Genomic DNA, 20,717 nt, shown 5'->3' on the forward strand with positions numbered 1-20,717 from the left:
ACAAAAACAATAATAATAATCTTTTAAAAAATGCAATCAGGGTAAGAAATATAAAAGTTATATTTAATATAATATTTAATAAAGGTATATTTTCTGAAATGTTATTTTGCACAATCTTACCCAAGTCTTCTTTAATGTCAAATAATTTTTATCTTGTCATAAGAATGCTTTGATATTTGTACCGAAAAGCAACTGATTAAAAATGCATCTCTCTCTCTCTCTCTCTCTCTCTCTCTCTCTCTCTCTCTCTCTCTCTCTCTCTCCTATAGATTCATATGTAATGTCTCTTTCTCTCTCTATAATGTCTACATGTGTACACTGCATACTGATACTTACACTGCCCCAGGGTGTACTTACCTGTGCTTCTGCACTAGACAGGTATGAGTGTGCTCTCAGTCCAAAGCAGAAGCAGGTCTGAGCATACAAGCTCATGAGATTCCAGCGTTACTTCACTCTGCCTAAAATTGGCTACAACAATGTTCAGCTCGTTGGTGCTTCTGGTAAGTACAGTTTGTGTTTCTGTCACAGTTATTCAATAGGTTAATTAAAGATTCAGTAAGATCTTTAAATCAAAATGTTTCGTTCCATGCTTGCTTGGAATAGTTTATGTTTTACATTGTTTTGCAAGGGAAAGAAATACTAAATATGAGCGTCTGTTACAATAAGGAGCTATTTCTACCTCAAATGAACCTCAAATGACTTCTGTTGGTCTAACCTAATGCCAAATGCATAAAGTAAAATGTAACTAAATTGAATTAAAACCATTGATTCATGTCACATGAATACTTTTCTGTCTGTGTTTTTCCTTCAGTATTTGTTTTGACATTCTGATTGTTGGGAACTTTTTAGTTTTTTCATCTTAATGAATAATCTGTGCAGGTGATTAGAATGATTATTATTAGACATTTTATGGAAGACTGTGCTTTAATATGTGTATTCCTGTAACATGAGACACTATCCAGGGGAATTTTCTGTCTTGGTCAGTTGAGAAATACAGCAACAAAGGAGAGTCAAGTATAGCCTTTCCCAAACCTGTTTCACAACTTTGAATATTTTCAGGTAAACATGCAGTACAAGCTCAAAGTGCTTTAAAACGTACAGAAAAAAAAAAAAAAAAAAAAAGTGTCCTTTGACCCTGCCATAATGACAGAAATGGCAAAAAATTATCTGAATGTTAATAACTGAATGGCATTTTGAATGGTAATCTCTTACCTTTTGGTTAAGCAGATGGATTGTTTTGCGGCTATAACCCACTTAGCCCCATCTTAGAAATAAACAGTCATGTCACGTTTCACTGCATATTTCATTTTTATTTCCCAAAGCAAATAAAATACTGATTGTGTCTGTGATTTGATCATATGAACTGCTCTTGATCAATCTTTCTTTTTTTTTTTGCTTCTAGTCTTTAAATCCATACATTAAATAACACCTACTGTTTCTCTTGAAAGGGAATTATCTGTCTGTGCAGCACAGAGCCTCTCAAACGCCATAAAAGATCATGGATTATAGACTCATTTGACATTGTGGAGGAACACCCGGGGCCTTTCCCTTATGAATTGGGGCAGGTATGTGTCAATGCTTGCAAATAATTTATTGCTGGTATTAAATCATAAACTAATACAAAACATTTTGATTTGGGATGGTATAGCCTTTTGGTTATTGCATGGCCCAGATTCACAAAACATTCCTAAGAATAAAATTCTTCTTAACTGCTATTTTTATTATACTTATTTTCATATACTGAAGAATTTTCTCCTGTAAGAAAGTTATTTTTCAAGATTAATCTGAAGACAAAACTTCAAGAATTCATAGAGAGGAAAGGAGACTGCTTGGCTCTGATTCTAACTATCAGCAGTCCTGGGGTGTCGGTCAGGACACAAATAATGAGGAGACTGGAGCTTCTTTGAATATTAAGGCTTCGTATTGAATATTAGTCTAAAAATAACAAAACATAACATTGGTATAAGTAAAAATGGGTACATAATCACAAATAAATCAGACATTTCTATTCAAGAATGCTAACATTTAAATAACAGCTGAAGTTTAATATGCAGAGGATTTGCAATTTGAGACAATATAACTCTTGGTCTGGTCCCATGAAGTGACTTCGGTATTAATATATATTAACAAATCCAGGTGCATTGACAAACAATGCAGTTCCCTTTCGTGGGAACTGTCGACGCTGCGTGGCAACGCATTGGGAACCTTCTGCGTGATGTCGTCACTGAAGCACTCATGTATCTAACCAATCGCGTAGCGAGACATCAGAGACAGGTGACGTCACGGACCAGGAAACTATAAAGCATACCCGGATGCAGAGAACGCTAGCTTCTGTGTCTTCAGCAAGCACTCTATGTTATCGTGTGTCTTATTTGGTGTTGTTTGTCTTATTTCATATAAACAAGTCACGATATCTTTGTCTGAGGACAAGAGTATCTCACACCAATCCATATATATATATTTATAAAAAAGACACGTATTATGGCGAGAAACAGCAGTTGAATGGGAGTTGAGTAAGCCCGGGCAGCTCTTGAGAGAGCCGTCTGTGTGCACTATAAAAGAAACTCACTCTCAGAATACTGTGTTCCAGTGTTCCCCGCGGATCGCGGAAAAGAAGCCATTCGTGGGGTTCACAAATGGATCTGACAGAGGGGTTAGAGACGGGCGTTGCCCTTTCTCTGCCCTTACCTGCCAGGTTCAGTGCCGTCTCCCAGGTGGAAGCACGCTCTGCGGTTTCTTCCCTGGGTTGAGGCACCCATATTTCACATGCCAGCTCTGAGGAGGTGGATATTGTGATATCGATCTGAGGACTCGCCACCTCACACACATCGTGTTAGGGAGTGGAGCATGCACGTCAGTTCAAAAACAAAGCAGCTGACGGTTCATTCATAAAAATGTCCCGGAGTGTAAAGAAAGAAATGCACTAGCGGGAGTTTTTATCTCCACTCCTGTTGGCTTTATTCTCGAGGGAATATAAGTCTAACACGAGGCTTAGATCTCGCGTTTGCCGAGGCAGCGCGTAGATTAAGCCTGCAATAAGGAATATATAGCTCGAATCTCGCACTTGCCGAGGCAGCGCGTAGATTAAGTGTGCAAAAAAAAAAAAAAAAAAAAAAATATATATATATATATATATATATATATATATATATATATATATATATATATATATATATATATATATATATATATATATATATATGGCTCGCTCGGATCTTGCGTTTGCCGAGGCTGCGCATAGATTGCGTGCACGTAGTATATATTGTGTATATAATGTGTTTATATATATTTGGAGGGAACTGAGCAGACGGGAGTTTCCCTTTCTCTCTTTCCCTATAATACTTGCAAACTATTACGAGCTATAATTCTCTTTGTATTCTAATATATTCAGCCTGTCATTTTTGACTGTTTTGGGCTGCATTTAATTTAAGGATTAAATGAAATATTGAATACATTAAATTCTGAGGAATTTAAAGGTGAAGTCTTTGTGAAGTAAGACAGATCTGCGGACTGTTATTATCACCAAGAAGGCTTCAAAGAGGTCCTGACATCTGTGGGCCAGGATCCATGAGGGCAGCCCCTCCGGAGGGGGTCCTGTGTTAGAATATCTGACACCCGTCCCCCTTGGTGCCCTCAGGGGGCCGTTATGCTAACCCTGCCACCCGGTGTGCGTCAGGGCGCAGCGGTCTCCACCGACCCTCCGAGGAGAGCCGGTCATGACTTGATTCGTCTGTTTTCTGCTGGTGCGCCGCTCCAGAACGTCGAATCAAGTGCTCAAAAACACCAGAGGCCAGTCTCGAGAGAGACTGGTTCCCTTAATAGATTTTATGGCAGAATGGAAACTTCTACCGAATATATCAAAATGGGTGCTGCTCATCATAGAAAAGGGTTACAGGGTCTCGCCCGCCCAGATTCAATGAGGTCTTTCCCATAGTGGTGACCCCCGAGCAGTCTCTGGTTATGGAACAAGAGGTTATGACACTCTTGCGAAAAGGAGCTATAGAAAGGGTTCCTCCTCCCAGCAAGCTGTCAGGCTTCTACAGCCGCTACTTCATTGTTCCAAAGAAGGATGTGTCCTATCGTAGATTTACATGTGTTAAATCGCTCAAAATGAAAGCTCAAATTCAAGATGCTTACACTTAAACAGATTATCCCACAGATCAGGTCAGAGGACTGGTTTGTGGCGATAGACCTGAGAGAGGCGTACTTTCAGGTGTCCATCCATCCTTCTCACAGGAAGTTCCTCAGGTTTGCTTTCGGGGGCAAAGCTTACCAATACAGGGTTCTTCCTTTTGGCCTGTTATTATCACCCCGCACATTCACGAAGTGCGTGGATGCAGTGCTGGCTCCACTGAGACTCCAGGGCATCCGCGTACTGAATTACATAGAAAGTGATTCTAGCTCAATCAGAGCAACTAGCAGTTCAGCATCGAGATGCTGTTCTGTCCCATATGAAGAGGCTTGGGCTGAGGCTCAATGCCAAGAAGAGTGTGCTAGTTCCAGCTCAATCCACCAACTATCTGGGTGTAGTGTGGGACTCCACCACGATGCGGGCACATTTGTCTCCCGCTCGGGTGAGTGCCATTCTTATGGCTATGAAAGGGGTGAAGTTAGGCCAGTCACTCACTGTAAAACAGTTCCAGAGACTGTTGGGTCTGATGCCAGCTGCGTCCAACGTGATACCTTTTGGCCTTCTGCACATGAGACCCTTACAGTGGTGGCTCAGAACCAGGGGATTCTCCCCGAGGGGAAATCCTTTTCGCATGATCAAAGTCTCACGACGATGCCTTCGTGCTCTGGTCATGTGGAAAGATCCCTGGTTCCTGTCCCAGGGACCCGTGCTGGGGACTTCTGGTCGTCGCGTAATGCTTACGACAGATGCTTCCCTCACTGGCTGGGGGGCGATCATGAGTGGCCGTCCAGCTCAGGGCTCATGGGAGGTCCATCAGCTCTCCTGGCACATAAATCGGCTGGAGATGATGGCGGTGTTTCTGGCATTAAAACACTTTCTCCCAGACCTGAGAGGCCATCATGTGTTGGTCCGCACGGACAACACTGCTGTGGTCGCCTATATAAATCATCAGGGGGGTCTGCGGTCTCGCCAACTTTACTACTTGGCCTTTACTACTTCCCTGAGGGGAAATCCTTTTCGCATGATCAAAGTCACGCGGCGATGCCTTCGTGCTCTGGTCATGTGGAAAAAGCCTTGGTTCCTGTCCCAGGGACCCGTGCTGGGAACTCCTCGTCGTCGCGTAATGCTTACGACAGATGCTTCCCTCACGGTCTGGGGGGGCCATTGTACTCCAGGCCTTCTATCCTCCTCCCTTTGAGTCTTCGGATCAGGAAAAACTGAATCTGCTCTGCAGACCAATTGTTTGTCTGTTATGGGTCCCCTAAGAAAAGGGGGCCCAGCATCTAAGCAGAAGATGAGCAAGTGGGTGGTTGAGGCCATCTCACTTGCATATGAATCGGCCGGACAGCCCTCTCCATTGGCTGTTCGCGCCCATTTCACTAGGGGTATGGCGGCATCAGAGGTGCTGATGTCTGGAATATCCACTAATGGTATCTGTGATGCAGCTGGATGGTCATGCCAGCACACATTTATCAGGGTTTATACCCTTGATGTTGGCTCCTCTCTGGGGTCTTCTATTTTGTCACTAACATTGGCAAGTATTTGAAGCTACGGCACAGTTGGGATTGCGTTCCCAATGCGTTGCCACGCAGCGTCGACAGTTCCCACGAAAGGGAACGTCTCAGGTTACAGATGTAACCCTGGTTCCCTGAGTAGGGAACGAGACGCTGCATCTCTTGCCGTACCCCCTGCATACTTGCGAGTGCTTGCTTCAGACTTATCCCAGAAGCTAGCGTTCTCTGCATCCGGGTATGCTTTATAGTTTCCTGGTCCGTGACGTCACCCGTCTCTGACGTCTCGCTACGCGATTGGTTAGATACATGAGTGCTTCAGTGACGACATCACGCAGAAGGTTCCCAATGCGTTGCCACGCAGCGTCTCGTTCCCTACTCAGGGAACCAGGGTTACATCTGTAACCTGAGACGTTTTCCCAAATAACATAATCAAAAAGGCAGTAATACTGGTTAATCATTCCACAGTATCAAAACATGATCGATTACAGACCAGTATGTAAATTGTAACATCCAACTCTGTATTTAGCAGAAATTACATAGTATATCTTGTTTATCTATCGAACGGTCACACGTGAATCATTAGGCAGTCCCTCCAGAAAAACGTGGATTTTTTTTTGTGATTGTTGCGGGCTAAAATGCTTGATTTTGCGGCACGTTTTCTTAAAAAATGCGATGGAATATGCGGGATATTTTTGCAATTTTATGCGTTGAAATTGTGGGAACTTGCAAAAACTGCAGTTTGATGAAAAACAGAAAAAAATAAAAGGTGATTCCCCCAACACCCTGTTCTCACTAGGCTACTACTTTAATGTAAAGAGTAATTTCCTATTACTTCCTATGATAAGCAAGCATACTAAATCACAGAATATTTAAGTTCTCGTTCTGTTTTATTTCAGACCTTAATTAACACATGGATCAAACTTACAAAACATTGAGTCAAACAAGTTCTGTAGCTTTACAAAAGGAATATGAGTTTGTAGAAAGGCGCTATATAAAATAAAGTATTATTATTAATATCCAACAACTTCTATAAAAATGAATAAATAGAATATTTAAAAAAATGTGTGCTTCTTCCTGCCTGCTTCCGCTGCTGCTTTAACCATCCTTGGCGATGGCAAAGTGAAAGTGGTTTTCCAGTGTCAACACGCAGTTGCACGGATTGCAAAATATTTTGCCCCCACTGTCATGTAACACACCGGGAAACTGCTTTGCGCGGTCTTTTGTGCTTATTTTTATTGGCAAATGAGAATGATTTATGTACTTCATTATGGTTTCATGGTTTGCAGATGTTTATCGTCGCGTAATTACGTCACTTCACAAGTGTTACGGCCCCAGTCTAGGTCAGGACCGCAACATAAATGGCACAACACAAAATGGCTGTTAAAGTGCTAATTTTTATTTTTTTCTTAATTTTTATTAGGCTCTTTGCTCAGTCTTTTTGTGTGACAGCAGTTAGAAATATAAAATATAGCTGCGAGCAGCGATGGCGGGCCCAAGCCCGGTGGCACCGCCACCCCGGTGGCTTCAGTGCAACTGTGCACGGCGGGCAATAGGCATTTAAAACGGTAAAACATCAAAGGACTATGTCAAATTCACTCCACATTTACTGCACTACAAGGTGCCGCTATAGAGCCCCTCCTCCCAGCTCATTTTCAAAGGTTTACATGTGCCAAGTTTTAACATTATTCTGATGAATTTTGAAGAAAATCAGGTAAAAATAAGAGGGTGATCTCAATGTATGCTGAAAGTGACACATTTTCTGCTTCTAGCTGGTGGCGCTATGACTTTGAATCACAATAGTCACATCCATGTGATCAGCCTTGTACAACGAAGACTAAGCCAAAGTTTCATCAAAATCAATTAATGTATGCAGAAGTTATAACACTTTGTTTCCCTTTTCTTGCCATAAATTTGTTGCCTCGCCACGGCCAAACCGTTTGAGATATCCAAAATCCGTTTGCAATTAAACAACTTCAATTTGTTAGCAACAAGTTAAAAAAAGCTTGGTGTAAATTGGATAAACCCTGTAGGAGTAGTAGTATAAAATTCATAGCCTGTTTTTTCAAAAAATTAACATTCAAACAAAAATAGCCAACTTCCTGTTGGTCGGAGCTAATGAATGTAAATTAAAAAATTGTCCAGCTTGATGAGAACAATATGTGTACCGAGTTTGGTGACTGTAGGAAAAACTAACCCCCCCACTTTTGACAAAAGGTGGCGCTACTGAGCCCCTTCACCACGCCCATTTCTATGGCTTTGTCCATGTCTACTGGTTGACAATATTGATGTGTGTGTCGAGTTTCATGCAATTTGAAGCATGTTAAGAGCCTCAAAAAAACTCAAGAATATTATTACAGTTTGACCTGTTGCCATGGCAACAATATTTCAAATATCAAAAATCCTGTCATAGGTCTACATCTGCTGTGTATTGACATTACACTGATGAAGTTTGAAGCAAATCAGGTAAAAATAAGAGGGTGATCTCAAAGCATTTCAAAAAGTGATACACTTCCTGCTGCCAGTTGGTGGTGCTATAACTTTGACTCACAATAGTCACATCCATGTGATCAGACTACTACAACTAACACACTCGTGAAGTTTCATAAAGATCAATATATGTATGCAGACGTTATAACACATTTCCTGTTTCCTTTTTCTCGCCATAAATATGTTGCCTCGCCACGGCCAAACCGTTTGAGGTATCCAAAATCCGTTTGCAATTAAACAACTTCAACTTGTTCAACTTCTGCTTTGACACAATCTGCATTGTAAAAAGCGCTATATAAATAAGGGTGACTTATGACCTTGGCTCGGGTGGTGTGGGGCAAAAGAAGTCCGAGAGGGTCATATTGAGTGGCTAGGACCTTGTAGATGTTCCTGAGGGTGGGAGACTCATACACAACAGGTCTGTGCTTGTAGGCTAGGGTATCAGTCTGCCAGTTCCAGCTTAGGCCTAAGGTTGACTCTATTATATCTGACTTGTCTTGAGCTAACCAAAGTTCCAAACTCTCAGCTTGAGCTTCTGTTGGTAAGTGACTCAGAATGCCGGGAACATTGCTGGTCCATTGTCGTATCTCAATTCCAGCCTTGGAAAGCATCTCTCTCAGTCCATCGACCAAGTACCTGGCTGCCTCAGGGGTGTCCAGACTCTGAAGGCAGTTGTCCACATAAAAACATTTCTCCACTGAGAACCTGATGGACTCATGCTGTGCTTGGTCACATATATGATACAGCATGGACTACATGTAGTACCAAATGGTACTACCTGCCATTTAAAGAGTTTAGGGGTTTCATCCACATTCAGATCACACCAGAGGAACCGCAGTAAGGGACAATAAGAGTCTGTTGTCTCCTGAATTACTTCCTGGACAGCTCCTGTCTGCATGAGCTTCTCCATCTCTGCTCTATAGGCCTCTGCTTTCACTGGATCCTTCAACAAACGTTTCGCAATGGGTTAGGCACAGGTTAGGCATGACTGACTCCTTAGGGGTGTGCAACTGAGGCATAACCTTCTGCTGTAGTAAGGGCGTTGCCAGTCGAAGAATGCCTTTCACTTCCATGTGGATGGTTTTGGTTTCAAATAACCTTAAAGCCTCCTGATCTTGTTTAGAATGAGTCACCTCTTTCTCATCCCTGTGTGGAACAGTTTCTATCTGCCATAGTCTTTGGACATTCTTGTAGAGCTCATCTTGAGGGGGAAGGACGGATGTCAGCAGGCATTGTTGGGAGGATGCAGGCCGCCCCATGAATGATGCAAGGTCCATCCCAGCCGTGTGTTGACAGCAGCACGTCCACCTTGATAACCTAATCTGATAGGCTCGATTGGTGTAATGAGATGTGGTTGATCTGACCCAATCAGAAGAAGAGGCTGAGCATCTTTCACAGACAGGATGGGAAGACCATGTAAGTGTCTATACTTCTTCTGCAGTTGATCCAGAGGATAAGACTGTTGTGACAGATTGAGACGATCTGCAGTGAAGGCAGGTTCAATCTTGTAAAGGGTTTGAGGCTTGTGGGTTGGGGATACTTGAAAGGAGATAGATGACCCATGAAGAACTTCAATGTCTTGTCGCACATTGGGCAAAGGGAGATTTTCAGGTGTACCCTGTATGCCCAGGGCTTTGGCAGCAGTTGGGAGCAGAATGGTTCTCTGAGTCATCATCCAGAAGCGCAAATGTTTCTAAAGTACAGTCTTCATAATGGACAGGTACAGGTACTACCTTGAGCATGACACGGTTCCCAACAACAGGTTTGTCCAGGTAAAATCTGTCTGGAGAGGAACTGGTAAGGCAAATCGTCTCAGCACTGACTGTATCCTCTCGGAAGGATCTGACATTTACTTTGCGCAGAGTGCGAAGATATTTACCTTGACATAGGTTGCAGAGCTTTTTCAGGTCACACTAAGCAGCATGATGAGTCCTAGCACAGCGCCAACAGCGATTATTATCTCGAATCCAGTCTTTGGCCTGGTCAGTGGTAAGTTTACCAAATGCTTTGCATTGACTCAAATAACGCTCTGTACCATCACAGAAGAAACAGAACCGTTTCACCTCAACTGGTTTGGTCTGTTGAGTAGTACCCTTCTGAGGGAACAGGGAAGTTACATTGTGAGTCTCTCCAACCCCATGAAGAATGGCTACAGTTGGTACCATCTCGGTACAGTTGGCTACCAAGATGGTTTATTCATTTAGACTCCGTCTGTTTTACTCTCTCTCTTTCTCTGTAGTGAATGCGTCCTGGCTATGTGAGTTTGTAAGCGCTGCCAGAGTGACTGCATAAAAGGCTCCTGGAGAAGTCTTTTATTGAGGGACACTTATTTTGATAGTTTGTAGAGCATATTTCCTGATGCATCCAGTAGGAGGCATTATTGTTAAAGTTTGCTGCCTGCTGCTTCATTTTATTATTATTGAGAGAGCGGCAGCTGCGCACTTAGTTTTTCCTGCCTGATATTTGGATGTTTGTTGGCGTTTGTTGTTTCAAAGTGTTAGTTCATGACCATAAAGTAAGTTTTCTTCGATTTCTAATATGTTTTTAAATGTGTCTGAAGTGTATTATTTAACTTTGTATGTTTGCACGGGCATGCACAGACATGTAACAATTCACGTGTGATCATTCGATAGATAAACAAGATATGCTATGTAATTTCTGCTAAGTACAGATTTGGATGTTACAGTTAACACAGTAATCGGTTTGTAATGGGTCATGTTTTGATATTTTTTCCATTGTTTGTTAATGCACCTGGATTTAATAATAGAAAGTTAAGAAACAAAGTTTAAGTAAGATTTTTATTTTGTACTGTTAGATATTTATTATATTTGAGTACACTAATTTATATATTTAACTTAAAATTATCAGGTTATCTCAATGTAAATATTTTGCTTGCTGTAACAAACTAATTCAGAAAATGCCAACTTGCTAATTTGCTAACATGTTGATATTAGCATGGTACAGCACTTACTGAATGAGTACAGCAACTTAAAACATCTAACATAACCTGCTCTCAAACCAAGCAGTATGCGCCACTTGTCACCGTGATGGTAACTCTCCAAAAACCCACATTAACAAACTCTAATTAGCATAACATTTACTCTCCCTTTTGAGTGCTGTGGGCAGAGCATGCTGGGAAATAAAAAAAAAACAGTTTCAGTTAAACTTACGTTAGTCTAAATTAAAAGAAATTACAACTTCTTACAACTCAAAACAATGAAACAGTTTAGTTTACTTAAAATATGTCAGTCGTGTGAACTCGAGTCGTGTGAAGAAAAAGTTATAAATACTCATAACAGTTTATTTAACTGAACAAATCTGTTTAATTTAAGTTTGTTAGTTTTAAGTATTTTGAGCGTTAAGGTTTACAATAGTGACCTTGAATATTAATATCTAGGCTAATGTTTTTTATTAATGATTATCAATGTTATGGATAATAACATGACGTAGTATTAAAACAACTTGAATTTATTTAAATTTTATTCAATTTAACTTTGCTACTTCAATTAAAATTCTACAAAATTCAGGAATAAAAAAGGAAACAAATATTCATGATATTACATTATTAATGAAAATGCAGTGCAATAGTTGCAATGAAAAATGTAACATTCTTGCATTAAAGGGATGTTAATTAACAAATTCATTGTTAAATGACATGAGTAGTTATCCTTGGGTCACAAAAAGTGCTATAATGTTATAAAACTTGCCTTCCTGAGAAAATGTCTTTACCCAAATTCTAGATTAAACTGGACCGTAGCTATTTAGTGGAGTTCATGCTAAAAGGCAAAGGTGTGGATGAAGACCCAAAGGGTGTCCTGTCTATTGATTCGAGCACAGGAGTCATTAAAGTCCACTGTAAGGTCGACTTTGAGCAATACAGTGTTCTGATGGTAAGAGAAATCATATTTTTTTTTATCAGATGGTAGGATATAAAGGGTATAGGTCTAAAACAAATTTCATCATCCTTTCAAAGCTGACCTTTCAAGCAAGAAATAAGTCCAACTTGGCCATAGACACACAACTAGGCATGGAGGTCAACATACTGGACATCAATGACAACCCACCAATATTCCAGAGAAAAGTTTATGATGTCACTATAAATGAAGCAGCAAAACAAGGTCAGTATCATTGCTTAACTATAGCATTTTCATCAACTGCAATCATGGGCATTTCAGGTTTGATTTACTGCACATTTTATTTAAATCCTATATTGCTGTTTTTTTTTTCAAACTAAGGACATGTTTGGTCTTGTTGACTTTTAAAAGTTAAACTCCCTTAAAACAGTTTTTTTTTTATTTTTTTTTTTTAGAATGACCAGTTTAATGGGTCTACCAACATCATGCCATTCTGCCATGTTTGTAATATTTCTGAACCATTTTTATTTCTGCCACATCCTACATTATCATTTATTTTGTGATGACAATTATAGTGGTGGAAATGCGTTTTTAAACATTTGAGTCCTTTGTAGGCTACTTTTGCTTGAATTTTGTATATTTATGTATATGTTATGCTATATCATCAGAATTGTAAAAAAAAAAAAAAAAAAGGCATTTGAAATATTTAAAAAATGTATTTTCAAGCTCTAATAAATATTAATCAGCAAGGTACAAATACTATGGCAAATATGTCATCTGTTTACATGTTTATTATTTACTCACATTCATGTTATAAATTAACCCTTACAACTCTTTCTTCTGTGGAACACAGAATTTTAAACAAAATACTGGTTGCTCTTTTCTATTACAATGAATGGGTATTCAAGCTTTAAAAAAAAGCTCAATGAAAGTACAATGAAGGTGCCCTATATGACTTGTATAATATCTTTTAAGTTTTTTTTTTTCATGCCACACAAGCTTTTTGTGACAGTTTGAGTTGTTGTTCATTGAAAATGTTGAGATCCGCACTAAGAGAAGTAATTGGGTCTGATTTGTGAACAAATGTTTCTTGCAAGTCACATATTTTTAATAAATAACTTAAGCCACATTTCAGAATAAGTTATTCTACATTTCATCAGTTTGTACATTCCGTAATAATCAAATCCATGTGTTGCTGAAACCATGCTCTACTGTTTGAACTACATGAACACTAGATGTCCTTTTGCATCATTTTGAAGCATAATCAGTCCATATTAATTGTAATTGTATGGATGAAACAAGTTGTTTCATCTTGGTCACAGATGAAACAAAGTCTTATGGATTTGGAACGCTAGGATAAGTAACATATTTTAATTTTCAGAAGATCGATAAACAAAGGAATTAACTAATTTTCTTTATATTATCTGTTTGCAGGTGGTTTTGTTGTTGGTGTATTAGCAGTTGATAAGGATGCAGCGGGAACTCTGAATTCCACCATTGATTACAAAATCATTTCCGTAACTCCAGCCACTAAAAATACAGATTTCTATATCCAAGACAGTGGTGCAATATCGTTTAAAGGATGCCTTGATTATGAGGTAAAAAGCACAAAGAAGTCATAATTTGCAAGGGATGATTACTCAATGCATATATTTTTACTTTATTCTTACTTGCACAGTGTATTCAGGCCATAACATACAATGGCCTATATACATGCCTGTAAAGCTAACATTGGAATATTGCTGTAACAAGACATGAGCCATCATGTTAGTGCCTGACAAACCAATAGGCATTACAGTCCAGTCACATTGTTAAAGTAACATGTGAAAACATGTATTTAAAATATCTTGACATTGCAGGTGATTTAAAGTTAGTGTGTGAACTTTCTGAGTATGTATATGAGATTAGGCTATAACCGGTTTTATTTTGCAGGTGGCTAATAAATACACTATAATAGTTGAAGCAAAGGATCGTGGAGAAGTTGTAAAGTTGTCAAGCACAGCAACCATAATTCTCAACATTCAGGATGGCAACAACCATCTACCAGTTATCACAGGGCAAACGGTTAGTGTTAATCTGTCCAATAAATAATTGTTACGAACTGCTCAGAGACTCAAAAGGTTGGAGATTAGCCTTTTACAAAACTGTATGATTTTCCTTCGCTGCGAGACCCAAAAAGATATATTTTTTATTTTTTTTATTTTGTCCGTACATCAAATGACTCATTGTAAAGGCCAAAAAAAAAATCTCTTTCTGCTTGTGTTTCACAGAAAAAAAATTAATGCAGGTTTGGAAAAAAATTTGTTCAATTATTTATTTAATTATTTATTTAATTATCATACACATTCAGGGTTCAGGGAATGTGGTGGAGGGGACAAAAGGTATCTCCCCTCTCAAAATACACACAACTGATACTGACACCCGTCTCACTCCTGCATGGAGGGTCAGATACTCCATACAAGGGGATAAAGGTGGTCACTTCTCCATTCACACTGATCCAGACACCAATGATGGAATCCTCACAGTGATTAAGGTATGTGTACTCACTATAAGCTATTCTGTAAATGTCATAGTGGTTACAATCTCATAATCACAAAGAAATAAACTACTAAGTCATTTAGAGGCCTTACATTTTTCATAGATTCCACAAAATCTCATGTCAACACACTTAATAAATGGCTACACATTTCTTAATTTTGTCATTTCATCTGAATATCAACATTTGTATGATCTATGACATTGTAAATGTATTTATATTAATAACATTATTCATTTTAGAAATTTAGGGTTAAGCTTTTTAGTATTGCTTTTGTGGTGTATTTATTTTGAAAATGTAAATATTTATAAATAGGTTCTATAAATGACTTTTATTGCAGTGTAATCTTGACAAGTCTATTTCTCAGCACACAACAAGCAAACACCTGCTATACTAATATGTACATTATTGTTTTTTTTTTTGTTTTTGTTTTTTTTTAATTTTCTGCATGCAGCCCCTAGACTTTGAAGAACAAGCAGAACAAAAACTCACCATCTTTGTAGAGAACGAAGAGTCTTATTTCTCTTGTGAGGTGAAGGCTAAACCTGCAGATGGCCTCTGGACCGTCATCACAAATCCATCAAAACCATCCTCTATTAATATTACCATAACAGTGGAAGATAAAAATGATCCTCCATACTTCCCAGATCCAAAAAGGAAAGTAATTATAGAGGAAAATGGTGTTATTGGAGCATTTGTGGACCGAGTGACAGCAGTCGATCCTGACACTGGACGTCCTCACAAACTAGAGTATGTTTTCCATGTGTTTGATCATCAGAATCATTCTCCATTTAAACTCTAAAGCCACAGTTAAAAAGGTGTGGAGTATCAAACCATATGGTATTTATTTAAAAGATATTTAAAAATGGTACAAAAAAAGTTAGGTTTGAAATGATAAAACAATAGACTGTATTAATGTAATGAACTAACTGTATGAACTATACCTTTTTCACTGACTTAACTGTCCAAAAGTAACCAAAAACCTTTTGATGCGACTCTGGGGATCCAGTTTGTTCAAATTGTTTCCTCCCATCAGGTATTCTATTGAACAAGATCCTGCAGGTTGGTTCAGAGTAGACAAAACAACCGGGGAAATCTTTGTAAAAGAGGCATTGGACAGAGAGTCGAGTCATGTGACCAACGGGACTTATACAGTCACTGTCCTTGTGACTGAGAAGGGTAATACTATATGGTTGTTTTGCATTTGGCAAAAACTACATCCATCCATTTTCCAAACCGCTTGTCCTATGTAGGGTTTTAGGGACACTGGAGCCTATCCTAGTGTCTCAGGCTGAATGCACAGACAATACCTTCATAGTTTACTAAAACTATTATCAGCTCTATATAAGTATTATTTCATGTTTCACTTTCAAATTACTGATTTTCCACCCAGATGACCATCCTCCAATGACAAGCACTGCAACAATTCAGATCCACATCGAAGACAAGAACGATAATGTCCCCTTGTTAAAGGAGAACATGGTTTCTGTCTGTCAATCTGATGAAGTGTCAAGTACAGAGATCACAGCCTATGACCCTGATGGGGATCCATACAGCGGACCATTCAGTTTTGAAGTAATAGGAGATCATAAGGATAAATGGAGCTTTGACCCCAGCCATGGTAAATAAAATCTTCCCATTGTCACTGTCAGCTTCCTAGATGATGATCGTAATCATAGTGTGCTCAACATTTGGTTAGTCTTTTACTAAGCTCTTGATGCAAAACCCATCATCATCATTTTTTTTTTTTTTACTTTGTCTTGTAGGTTACACAGTGCATCTGGTGAAGGATAAAAGTGTTCATGCCAGTCTGTACACACTGATTGTGAAAATCTCTGATAAACAGGGCAGGTTTGTCCTTCAGAATCTCTCTGTTGCTGCATGTGATTGTGCTGTTTCACCAAACTGTATGCTGCAGCGCAACACACAGCAAACAGTGGGAAGTGGTGCCATAGGAATTACCATCTTTGCAGTGTTGATGATTTTAGGTAAGCACTGGATTCTATCCTTTAAATTCCCTATAAAAGGATTATATAAACACAATTCTTATCCTGTGTTGCCCTCTTATTATTGGGGCACATTGGGGTACAACCAGGATTTGGTACTTTCTAGTAATTGTGGGAGTGCACTAAGATTTCAAATATTTGATGTTGTTTGTAAGAAAGTTAAAAGATCCTGAATCTGAAAGCCATTTTTTCCTATTAGCAAGCCTGTTGTTGTCCCTAACTTGCTCTTGTGGGACTATGAAGTCTCTGGTGGAGGTAGACAATGTCTTAGGAGATGCCCTTCTGCCTTCTAACATTGAGAAACCTGGCACTGATTGTGTGGTAATATGTGACATTAAGATTACTTATAAAAAAACTAAACAAAGCTTTCATAGTTTTGTTTTGTTTTTGTTGTTCTACAAAGATAACAAATGACTGTTAATCTAATATTTACATTCATAAAGGTCCCGAATATTTTACTGAAGAAAACATCTGTAAGTCAGTCAAAGGAAGCAACTCTTGTCAATAATGGGGTTCAACAGACATCTGACATTCAGCAGGTATGGTAAACATTTCAATTTGTTGCATAATAAGGACTTGGAAACATTAAGAAGTTCATATAGCCACTGTCCTTCATTACACTAAGAATTGTATTGTTTTCTTTCTTTTCTTTTTTTTTTTTCTTTTTTGGCCACAGGTGTATAGCAATGTTATAGCCACTCATAGTCTCCCAGTTCAAGTGGATGAATGTTGGTCTAAAGACAGATCACAGTATTCTAGTGAGGTAATACAGCAGAGTTTGTTTACGAAATTGTCACAATAATTTAAAAATGACTAATATATATTATTAATTATTCAAAATAATTAATGTAATGATCAATTTAAAGTAAAAGTGGAAGTTCAGAGTTTACTGTACTGTCTTCTGTACCTAAGAAACAGGCATGGATGTGGAAACAAATCCAGTTTCAGAGTGAGAACTGCTACCGGGTAAATCTTAATAATTTTAACATGTTTAAACTTGTTATCGTTCAGTACATTGTTTTTTTTTTTTTCTTGTGAAATTGTAAAATCAGTAATATATAGGGCTTTCCTTATACCCCTTAGGGGTCAACATTTAGCAGGAGGAGCTCACAAAGAAGACAGAGTGCCTATTTCATCAGCCGATCAACTCTACAAAGCTTGCTTTCTCAGGTAAGTTCCCAAGTAGTCGATTCAGCTTCAGTTTTTCACAGACAAGCAACATTCATTCATTCATGCATTCATTCATTCATTTGATTGATTGTTTGTTTGTTTGTTTGTTCACTGAATATATTTCTTCCTCAACTTTCAGAGGCTGCATTCAATACAGTCCCAGGAAAATGAGTTGCTTGATTACAAGCCTCAAATTTACACCTTTGAGGACAACTCTGAGAACTTTGCAGACATTGACCCCATAGACATGCCCATTAATGAGTTTGACCCTGAGATGTTCTCTGACCTTGGACCAGCATTTAAGCATCTGGCTTCTATCTGTAACCCAGGGACAAGGTCAAAAACATAAGTGATAAGTTAATATAGCCTACAGGACATGTTCACAACACTAGACACATACAAACACATAGATAGGCTACAGGGTGCAGAGATCACAAAAAGAGTTCAAATCACGAATGCAACTGACTGATCAATTTTGAGAAAGACGCTTTAAAAATAACTAGGCCAATTTAAATACCCTGCACATTAAAAATGTGATACCAAGTACCATTCTAAACTCCAGTCAAGGTGGTCACAACGAAATAGTGTGCACGCTGATTATGATTATTAGAATAATCTGCGAGAAGAGCAAAAAAACATGGTCTTCAACATGCTCTTCAGCAAGAATCACCATTCAATATGATAACACCAAAGTCTGTCATTTTCTTCTTACGAAAAATCTCCATAAGAAAATATTTGACAATTTCAGATTTGCACTCGGGAATATTCTTTCGATCTTCATGGAATTTATCTTGAAGTTGGCATAAATAGAAGTTTTGATAGTCCTTCATTCCCTTTTGTGACGTATATCTGAGTGAAACATCTCGAACAAGAAAAAAAGTGTAGGACGGGACTTAATTGCATTGATTGGATCCTTGTTGTTTGCTATTGCTGCGATCTCATGTGAGTAACAGGTTGTCCCACCCTAGTAGGAAACACGCCATCAGAGAGGAAATGTAGCTGCAGTAGGGAGGGGGAGTTATTTTGATGAAATATTATGAGGGAACTTGAATATTTAAAATTTCCATTAAAAAAAGAATTGTCTGTAAAAACAAAAAAAGAATAGTATGTCTGTACCTGAAATAGGATTGTGTGATTGCATTGCTTATTTTACAATTTCTATGACAAATGGCAAATATTCTATATAAGCATTCAGTCACTTGCCTATAGTTTCAGGTTATAAAAGTATGTTGAGTGCATACTTTTACAACCTAAAATTCTCAATTTGCCACTTATGCAAATGGTCTCAAATCTTGGCATTAGAGATTCAAGAAAGTGAAATTCACACTTTGAGTTTGAAGCCAAAATAGTCTTTTTCAAGTACAAGAGATGTCACCTGCAAAGATGTCACCTGCCTATATTTCAAGTGCAAGTAAACTGCACCTGAAAAGAAAAGTTATTACTATCAATTTGAGAAAATGCAATGATCTTTATTTGTTCTTAGAGTGACTGTTTACGTATCAAAATATATAATGCAAGTAAAAACATTGTACTCAGGGTTACAAAGAATCATATCCTTAATCATTTACTGGCATGTTTTGTAAGATGAGTGTATCTTAAAGGTGCCATAGAATTTACCTTGGCATAGTTGAATAACAAGAGTTCAGTACATGGAAATGACATACAGTGAGTCTTTAACACCATTGTTTCCTCCTTCTTATGTAAATCTCATTTGTTTAAAAGACCTCCGAAGAACAGGCGAATCTCAACATAACACCAACTGTGATACAACAGTCAGGATCATTAATAAGTACGCCCCCAATATTTGCATATGTGAGCTCACGTTAAAGGCATTAGACAAGGGAAGGCAGTATTAACGTCTAGAGCCGAATCAGACTAGGTAAGCAAGCAAGGACAATAGCAAAAAATGGCAGATGGAGCAATAATAACTGACATGATTCATGATATCATGATATTTTTAGTGATATTTGTAAATTGTCTTTCTAAATGTTTCGTTAGCATGTTGCTAATGTACTGTTAAATGTGGTTAAAGTTACCATGGTTTATTACTGTATTCACAGAGACAAGAGCCGTCGCTATTTTCATTTTTAAACACTTGCAGTCTGTATAATTCATGAACACAACTTCATTCTTTATAAATCTCTCCAACAGTGTGTAAAGTTTGCTTTAGCCCGTTAGCCGTTAATATTTTATTAATATAAATTTAATAGTTTAATAGTTTATTAATATGAATTTATTAATAAGCAATTTAATAAATGTTTATTGTTTAATAATTATTCATTGAACATTAATAAATGTTCATTTCCAACATGCGTTGGGTTAATTTTAATTAAGCAATACAGTAATTTTTAAACAATAGTTTACCAGCAGATTGGGCAAACATTTAACCCTACCGCTGGGTTAAAACAACCCAATTTTCAAACCAACTTGGGTTGTTTTTAACCCAGCATTTTTTAGAGTGTGTGTGAACTTTGTTTATGCAAAGTATTATAGAGTCACGAGCTCGGGGGCGGGGAGTGCGAGGATTTAAAGGGGAAGCAGCCTGAATCGGCGCATATTTAATGATGCCTCAAAATAGGCAGTTACATAAATTAATAAAAATTAAAAAATCTATGGGGTATTTTGAGCTGAAACTTCACAGACACATTCAGTGGACACCTTATGGTTAAATGGTTAAAGGTGCCCTAGAATGCTTTTTCAAAAGAAGTAATATAACATCTTTTGAAAAAGCATTCTAGGGCACCTTTAACCATTTAAATGTATTTTTGGACGCATCAAAAAGTAGAAAGTACACATCAAAAGTAGAAAGACAAAAAAATCTACAAAAATGTAGAAGAAATCATGGAATAATCAAACCTTACCTGTAATAATGTTTTGTTACCTTTGATCCAGTGCTCAAGTGGGAAAAATGTGCTGGTTTCTTACCTTATTCTTTTACTTAAAATGTTTGTTTAGTAGAAGTTTTCTTGAGATCTCTACAATCACACAATTGTGCAATTATCTTACATTGTTGTGCTG

The 20,717-nt window shown here is 38.2% G+C and overlaps 1 protein-coding gene across 1 annotated transcript; it reads left to right on the forward strand.

Annotated features, from left to right (window-relative positions):
• The first annotated feature begins 476 nt into the window (after nt 1-476).
• On the forward strand, nt 477-18,048 carry cdh27 (cadherin 27). The gene is made up of 17 exons (XM_067387555.1): nt 477-500; nt 1,449-1,565; nt 11,874-12,023; nt 12,107-12,251; nt 13,422-13,585; nt 13,920-14,051; nt 14,338-14,520; nt 14,978-15,273; nt 15,560-15,702; nt 15,917-16,144; nt 16,290-16,511; nt 16,729-16,850; nt 16,973-17,068; nt 17,206-17,292; nt 17,442-17,495; nt 17,613-17,699; nt 17,839-18,048. The coding sequence occupies exons 1-17, from the start codon at nt 477-479 to the stop codon at nt 18,046-18,048; spliced, it is 2,460 nt and encodes an 819-aa protein (XP_067243656.1).
• The last annotated feature ends 2,669 nt before the right edge of the window (nt 18,049-20,717 follow it).

The sequence above is a fragment of the Chanodichthys erythropterus genome, chromosome 6 (assembly GCF_024489055.1).
Source record: "Chanodichthys erythropterus isolate Z2021 chromosome 6, ASM2448905v1, whole genome shotgun sequence".
In the NCBI taxonomy this organism is placed as follows: Eukaryota; Metazoa; Chordata; class Actinopteri; order Cypriniformes; family Xenocyprididae; genus Chanodichthys; species Chanodichthys erythropterus.